At 40.3% G+C, this 8,446-nt stretch overlaps 1 protein-coding gene across 2 annotated transcripts; it reads left to right on the forward strand.

The window, feature by feature from the left end:
* Positions 1-106: 106 nt before the first annotated feature.
* LOC101847671 (ubiquitin) lies at positions 107-8,041 on the forward strand. Of its 2 annotated transcripts, XM_035970849.1 has the most exons (5): positions 193-212; positions 462-463; positions 5,063-5,146; positions 6,047-6,185; positions 7,808-8,041. In XM_035970849.1, the coding sequence occupies exons 3-5, from the start codon at positions 5,072-5,074 to the stop codon at positions 7,987-7,989; spliced, it is 396 nt and encodes a 131-aa protein (XP_035826742.1). In that variant the 5' UTR covers positions 193-212; positions 462-463; positions 5,063-5,071; the 3' UTR covers positions 7,990-8,041. The 2 variants fall into 2 exon arrangements, with proteins under 2 accessions (XP_005102549.1, XP_035826742.1); XM_005102492.3 differs by lacking the exon at positions 462-463 and having other exon boundaries at positions 107-212.
* The last annotated feature ends 405 nt before the right edge of the window (positions 8,042-8,446 follow it).

The following is an 8,446-nucleotide window of genomic DNA, read 5'->3' on the forward strand; positions in this document are numbered from 1 at the left end:
CTATAAAACTTCATTTTTGTTTGAAGAATAAATAAAAATATTTCTGATTGGAAAAAGTTATTCTCTAGGCCTAGCCTACATTCTAATATTTACAGAGGATTCAGCTGCTTCAATCCGGAAAAAATCTGGTCAAAGTAAAGAGCGAAGTCTCGGACTGAAGAAATAGCAAACTTCCTTTTCTAAAATTTCACCATAAAGGTGCAACTAACGTGGTAAGTTGTACATGGATTAATGATATAATGCCTATTTAAAGAGTCAATTGCGTGTTAGATTGCAAGAATTCAGAGAATATAATCCTACAGTTTGATTTAGGTCTGTTTTGGAGTTTTGTTGGCGAAGATTTTGCCAAAACTAATTCAGTGTTGGTGTGATCAGACAAAGTGCCTATTATCGATAATCACTCATTTTTGTGAACTTTGTCAAATTCAATACCCTTTCTTTCGTCTCCGTGCTGCTTTCAGCGGTGAGTTGCTGAATTTTACGATTTTGCAAAAGTTTGTGCTTTTCCTTTCTTTAGCATTGTCATTGATGATTGTCCATGACATCATGGGTTGTTACTTGTGTGATTTTAATTACTAACATGTGAGTTGTGTGTGTGTGTGGTGCGACATGCGGCTAACTAAAGTCTAAAGCGTAGATATCTACACGTAGAACGATGCATATCGGTTTTGTAGTTTCGTTCGTTGCAAGCAACATCTCGCTGCGCACCAAGATTCGACTCTTTAACTCCAACCTCTACGGCTGCGAAACTTGGAAGACAGCAAAAACAGTACTGAATAAAGTCCAGACTTTCATCAACAGATGTATGAGGAGTATTTTAAGAATTAAGTGGCAGGATAGAATAAGAAATGAAGAACTGTGGGAAAGGACAGGACAAATGTCAAAAGGATATAGAAGTAGAAATAGGACTAAGAAAGTGGTGATGGATGGGACACACCTTAGCCTTAAGTAAGCCTTAAGACTAAGAAAGCCCAGCGGAAACATCACAAAACAGTCACTGCAGTGGAACCCACAACAAGGAGCACGAGGCAGGGGTAGGCCACGGGAAACATGGAGGAGATGCGTGGAAAGGGACATAAGAGAAATGAAGCTCACTTGGAACGAGCTTGGAAGGATGGCTCAGGACAGAGATAAATGGAAGGAGCTTGTATGTGGCCTATACCCTGCCAGGGGTGAAAGTCATTGATGATGAAAGAAAAGTGGACCAGGATCTTTTTAAATAGTTGACTCTGCCCAAGAACTTAGTAGACCCACATTGCCAGCCTAGGCTAGGCCCAAGATACCATGATAGAGGGGCGGGTGAAGTTCACTAGACCAGTGAAGAGAGGGGGAGACATGGTGGAGGTGGTGCCATGCCGTGACTAGAGTGACCAATCAGCGCTTGGGTCTAGTCACTGGCGCGTACTCGCTGGCTTTGCGGTTGAAAAATCCGGTAGAAACTTTCAGTTGACTAAATGAGCCCGAAGGGAGAGGAGAGAGAGTTGAGAGGGCAAGCGCGCGGCCCAAGGAAGAACAGTGGACCAGCTGTTCACGACGCCCAAAAGTGTTCCGGCCCCCCTCAGCGGTGAGTCCACCAAAGTTCAACCTGACCGCCTCCTGTCTGCCTTGCCCCAGAGGTAAACCGAAACTTGCTACTAGAAGCCCTGTGGTTGGATGACCATGTACTGTTTCAGCTTGTTCACATATTTGAGGCCCTGACTGGGCGCGATAAACAATGCACAGAAGAGATAAGAAGCAGGAGCACCGCGTCATATCACATTACCAGTATTCCTGGAAAAACATTGGGGACTGGTCGAGTTATGATGTCCCGGCCCACTTGGACCTGTTGTCCTATGAAGAGCTCGAAAGGATAGCCAGGAAACGAGAATTCCATTCTTCCGTACATCTTTCAAATGAGCTTGATTTTATGTAAAATGATATTACCTGATAAAAATAAGTTTTATTTGATAGTTTTGAATACCATTGTGCAGGTAAAAAGAACAATTTGAGAGAAAAACATTAGGAAATTGGCCTATATAATTTTTGGACCGGGCCGTGACGTAGGTGACTAACTTTGTCAACCTCTGCCTGCTCTATTTGTGGATTATTTAGACCTGCATGTTTGCCGACAATGGCGACACAACCCGCGAGCCGGCCGATGCTATTGCGAGGCCTGGCCGACTGCTAGCGCCCCCTTTTTCTCGCGTCAGCTTTGTCGACACTTTCGTTTTCGTGCCGACGTCGGCGTTTCCGACATAATTGTCGGAACCTGAGTAGAAATGCGAATACGAAAAAGGACGACGACCTAAATTATCTACTTTCAGTTTCGTGTGCGAGCGGACATTTTGAATTTCGTTTGCTGACTAATTCAATTGTTCAGATCGTGTGGATTCATTCAAGTTCAAGTCCAACTCACTTGTTCTAATAGAATCTAGATCTAGATTATAGATCATTATAGACCTCAATGGAGGGTTCATATTCCAATTCTATTGTGTCAAACCCTATCGTAGGTTGTGCTGTACCGGTAATATTAATGTTGGTAAAAAGCATTTCATCAGGTGCGTGAATTATTTATTTAGAATCAAGACTCAGCTGAGTCCCTCTGTTCGGAATCGGATGCGGATTTCTAGTTCAAGGCCTATTCCTATTCACTTGTTCTACAAGATCTAGATCTAGAGATTTATTTAGGGATTACTAGATCTAAATGGAGGATTCATATTCCAATTCTGTTGTGTTAATATATCAAACCTTATTATAGCAATGTAGATGTAGGCCATATTATGCTCCTTGTTTGTTTTGGAGTGTGGTTTTTTTAATTTTGGACTTGTGCTGGCCTTTTTACATGAGGCCCGTTGCAGGTTGTTTTTTGGGGTAGGGTTAGGGTAAGGTCTCTTCTTTATTGTGTTTGTTGGGGTGGTCGCTTGTTACTCGGAAGTCCTTCCTTATGACACCCACAAAAGCTGTCTTATGGGGGGGGGGGTTGCGCAAAATTTTCAAACAATCTGGTTGAGGCTCACATGCAGGTCTGATTATTGTGAATGAAACTGCAGCCGATCAGAAAAACTAATGATATGTGGACGTTGAAGTTCGTACACATAAATTAACCTATACTTTTGGTGTCAGGAACACTTTCATATCGGGTGTACCGAAAACTATAAGGAGCTTGAATTTCAACGCAGAGATAGTAATAGATCTGAGATCTCTCTTTCCTCTATAATGTGCTTAAATTTGAAAGTTCTGTGTCAAGTAGTTGTTTGGACCCGATTATGAATGCACGGCTGCCCCACTATCCAAAGTGGCTTCGCGCTGAGACCGGTCATTTTCCCCTCACTCTCTCTACAAATGCATGTGACCTACAAATCTCCGCATGACTATTCCGAGCCCGTTCATTGGTCTTTTGAAATAGGGCAGGGGCGGGTGCGCGCATCCGATTGTTTTTCTCTGTGTTCCCCTGTAACATCGCAATCATGGGGGTATTCCGAGGTGATCTTATCTCGCCTCAGGGTGTTCGCAACTCAACGGGGGGAAAGAATTTTTAATTGTACGGCATGCTAGATTGAATTAACTTATCTGTTAAGGTTGGCATGGTCTAAAGTCATCAAAGAAAGCTTTGCCATTATTTAGTCACACTGCCAACATATATTCTTTCTTTAAGATCCCATTTTGTGATGCGATGCTATAAATAAAATGGACTCATCCCGACACCCCTTTTTTTGCAAAATCGTAATATGTACACCAAATTTTTAATTATAACAAAATAACTACGAAATGGTTAGTAAATCTGACGGCAGAAATGATTTCTCCACCCAAACACACATCTGGTAGCCAAGTTTCTAACCTAACACTCCAATTAATTACTGAGACATCGTCGATTATCTTACAGAGTCTGCTACTACGTGGTCCACTGTTTGGGAGTATTTTCCTCTATGTGGGTCGTCCATATTTTGTCGACCTTTACAGCCCAAAACTTTTTTTTATGAACCGTTTCTTAGAATTTAAAATTCTTTCTTAGGTACCAAATAAAAAGGGGCTAAAGCGAAAAATTAAATTTTCATTAGCATTGCAACAATACTTATTATAATATATACTAAACCGAGATTATTTGTTGTAATAGAGGGAAAGAAACTTATATAATTTAGTCTCACTGTATTTTTATTTCCGTCAGTGCATGCGCGGCATATGTTTTCTAGCTTTTTGCTTTTTTTTTCAAAACCTGTTTACATCCCCGATTCTCAGTGAAACGTGTTTCTAAGACCGCTTGCTGTATTCACTCTGACCAATGAGTGACCCAGGCATCCCGTTGGGACTACTGGGCTTAAGAAGTTGGTCTTATTGGATTAAGAGTTAATAGAATCTGAACTGTTTTCTTTCGGTGGCGCGCGCGCACCCCCCCTCCTCTATGACTTAACTTTAAAACAAAAATTGTGTATGGAACATCCGCAATAGTCTCCTTTCCAACCTGTTTAATGTTAGGCAGCCAATCCCTTGCCTCCTAGAGATCATGCGCTCTTCATATGCTGGCAGGCTAGCTTATTCAATTTGTGACCTAGTTTCCGGCTCTAGTCTTTTATCACTGGATGGGTAGATAGTAATTTCAAGTTGGTACCTTAAATGTTCGGCACTTAAAAATTTATGGCAATGAAGACATATGGAGTGCCTGCCTTGTCGGTGACCATGCAGCAGTTCCTCTGTTTCTAACCAACACAAGAAAGTTGCACAAACACTGCAATTCCAAGGGTGATCTGTCGGTATTGAACCCTCGCATGTAAGAGCGGCCTTTCCACTTTCCTCTAAATGGTTGCCCAATCTCGCTCATTTTTGTCACAACTTTCCTTGTAACTATGCTATGCTCACAAGAGAGCTACCTCTGTAGTCCGAAGGGCCCAAAAAACTCACCTCACGCTGAGCCGCGTTTTCCGCCCAAAGCGCAGTGGGCAGGTAGCGTTGCTATTGTATAGCCCTTTTTATGTTTATTTTGCTTCAACTTTCCATTGATATTGGTTTAGAAATATCTTGGCCCTAGAAATGACCTTCAAAGTCATTGAATAAGCAGTGTCTTACTTTTCATACTTTCAATTTTCAGAACATCAAGATGGTGTTGTTCGTACAGTCTCAGCAAACCCATGTGCTGGATCTCTCTCAGCAAAAGACAATTGAGGATGTCAAGGTACATTTTGGTGTTTTGCATGTTTTAGATGTGCTGTTTCAGTAGTCAAATTTTTCTGATGTGTGTGCACTGACGGAAAAATTCAATTGTTCTGGACAAACATTAACATGGCATACATTTGAATATTTCAGAATCACACTCACTTATATATTGTTTCATAGAGGTGGGGAGCTACCACAAATAACTGCTGATTACATGCCATTGTTTCTTCCTTTCTTTTGCTTGTAAGGATTTGTTACTGGCTACGAGAGAGTACTTGTAAGGTGTCAGTGTTTGAGGGCCTTGTAAATTTTTATTAGCATGTAGAAGTATGGTAAAATATTTCAATTCCATCTATTTCACTTTTTATCCCAGTTCTTTAAGGTGATGTGTGGATAGGTACCATGGCCCAACAATGAGATTAGCAGAAACGATTTTTTTTTTTTTTTACTTTCTTGGAACAGAAGCGGAAGATTCTACCATGTCACACACATGTGGACAGCAGGGTTGTTGTGGCTCATCTCCTGAATTTTAGATTTTGTTGATGGGGTGTAAAACAGTTGTTTGTATTCATACGGATGACTGTCACGGTCAATGGTCATGGTTGATATTTCTCATGTGCATGTTTTTTTTTTTTTTTTTTTATTTATTTGTCATTTCAGTTTAGCCAGAATAGTAGCATAAATTGCCGTTCACTTACTGCCTATTTGCAGAAAGGCCTGTTTAATTGTGCGTTTGTTTTCATCAGAGAAGTTTTTCCTCTTATGTTGCTTCTTTATCTTGTTTGAGTCGGGCTGGGTTGCCTTACCTTATGAAGTGTTGGACGTCTAGGCAATGTAAGCAATCCCAAAACATGCTGCCATTCAAGAAGACTACAGGGTTGTTTTCATTCTTAACTTACGTTATTTTTGTATTACTCAGGCCCTCGTGACAGATCGGGAAGGACTTCCCACTGAAGAGATGGCAGTCTTCTATGAAGGCCAGCCCTTGGAGGATTCTTGTGAACTCTACTCCTTCAAGAATGAAGCCACCCTTCATGTTGAATTGAGAATGCTTGGAGGTAAATAATTCTACATTCTTTTCCTATGCTGACTTCCGTTCACTTGCTCTGGATTCCTGTTGCAATGTCTGGAAACTTTGTTTGGTGTTTCTTTTTGTTTACAGGTGGTAGTTAATAGTGCATTTTTGCTCTGTAAATAACTTCCTTGCTGTATTGTAGGAAGAATGGTAAGTCAGAAGCACAGAATAGCATGTTTTGCATTAGTAAAACTGAATTATTATTTTTTTTCTAAAATCATCCCATAACTACCGACCAGCATTAAAAAATGTATTTAGCACTTTTTTCTTTTGGAAAATCTGTGAGGCGTCATGGTGAAATCAGGCGGCCGTCAAAATAACGAAATCGGAGAAACAGGCATTTTTCCACCAGTTTGGACCTTTTTATCGAATTTGTATTTTCTGGCTTAACCTCTTTTAGGTCTGTTCAAAAACACATTTCCGTGTGAATTTTACTGAAAAACATTGAGTGATTAAAGGCACAAAATATGTCCCCCTTTTGGGGGGGGGGGGGGGTTCAAAAACTCTTTAGCTATTGGAGTTACCAAACTCTGGCGGCCATTTTCTCGATAATTTCACCACTGAAATCGGGCGACCTCACTTTCTTCATTCCATTACAGATATCTTGAGTTCTATTCAAGATAAATGGATATTTATTTCATTGGAAGCAAGGCAAATGGATCAGCTTTCAGATGATACCAATAACTCCATATGCCCCAAAATTGACGAGCGCCTGATTCCGCCACGTTGTGACACATATATATGTATTTGGGGGAGGGGGGTTGTTAGTATTGTCCCTGAAAGACTTGCTGATGTTGAAGAAAGATTATGAGACTGGGTTTGCTAATAATGAATGATTTTGTGAATAAAGTCCATAAGTTCTGTTAATTTTTAGAGGGACCTTTTCTCTACACATTTTTGACATTGATGTTGTGGGTCTGTTTGGAATAGTACAAATTTATATATTTGTACATAAAATATGTAAGCAAGACTTATTTCCAGCAATGAAAGTTGGCATTGTATCATATCTTTTGATGCCGAATACTATCATGAGCTCAGATTATGAAGAGTGTATAATTGATTAACTAATTGTATACATTAGCACAGTTAATGCAACACTACAGGGGAAATATTGTAAAAATCAGTATTAAATGTGATGTTTTGGTGCCCTACAAGTTCATGATTAGTACACTATTCCTCCGTATAACTGACACAATTTATATTATTAAGTAGTTGGAATGCTACGACCTGCCACTGTCATCCTGGACTTATATACAACGAAGAATGTCCCTTCACAAAAACGGAGATACTCAGTAAAATATAATTTCCACAGGGAAGTTTTGTCTTTTCCGAATGGAGGCAAAACGCAAAACTACTATACCGCAATCTTGTGTATTGCTGTCCTTGCCCTGACATCAGCTTCTGTAAGCCTACTTTACTTTTTTGCAAATGGTCCTCTTCTCTAATGTCACAGTTTAAATAGTTGAATCACTGGGGCTTACATTCAGGGTTTGCTATCCGGTCTATGCGTGATGCTGTTCATTCGCCTCGGCCGTAATATGGGGGGGTATTTTTAGATTTTATTTTAAATGTTTATTCACACTTTTCCACTTATTTTGTTTCCAGGTAAAGTCCACGGCAGTTTGGCTCGTGCCGGCAAAGTCCGTGGACAGACCCCCAAGGTTGACAAACAAGAGAAGAAGAAGAGCAAGACTGGTCGTGCCAAGCGCCGCATGCAGTACAACAGGAGATTTGTCAACGTTGTCTCTGGATTTGGACGCAAGAAGGGGCCCAATGCTAGATCATAAATTGATACTTTTCCTTCAATGTCTGGAAAATAAATAAATCTGTAAAATATAATTGTCATTGTTGTGTTTTCACTGTTTGTGTCTTAGTATGCTCTTTTCTTTGTTAGATAATTGTGTTTGTGCTGGATTTGTTTCTGAAGACTTATGTTTGCTTCTACTTAATACTTTTGTCCTGTTTCGTCTTTTTCTGCTCTTTCCTTTTACTTTTGCTGTCATTCTCTCCTTTTATTTTGAGCCCTTTAATGGCGGTTAGAATAGGAGACTCTCTGTACTGGCTGTTCTAAAAATTGTGGTTCGGATGCTGGACTCAGCATTGTAAGGTGTGTTTTATTTTCAGCTCTGTGGAAGGATATTTTAATATCTCTAAAAGATACTTTGAACAGGTGGCTGTTTGAGCAGGTTCAACTTCTTCCAATGGCTAGATTTGTTCAGATAGACTTTTGAGATCTCAGATCTC

Source organism: Aplysia californica, unplaced genomic scaffold (genome assembly GCF_000002075.1).
Source record: "Aplysia californica isolate F4 #8 unplaced genomic scaffold, AplCal3.0 scaffold00327, whole genome shotgun sequence".
In the NCBI taxonomy this organism is placed as follows: domain Eukaryota; kingdom Metazoa; phylum Mollusca; class Gastropoda; order Aplysiida; family Aplysiidae; genus Aplysia; species Aplysia californica.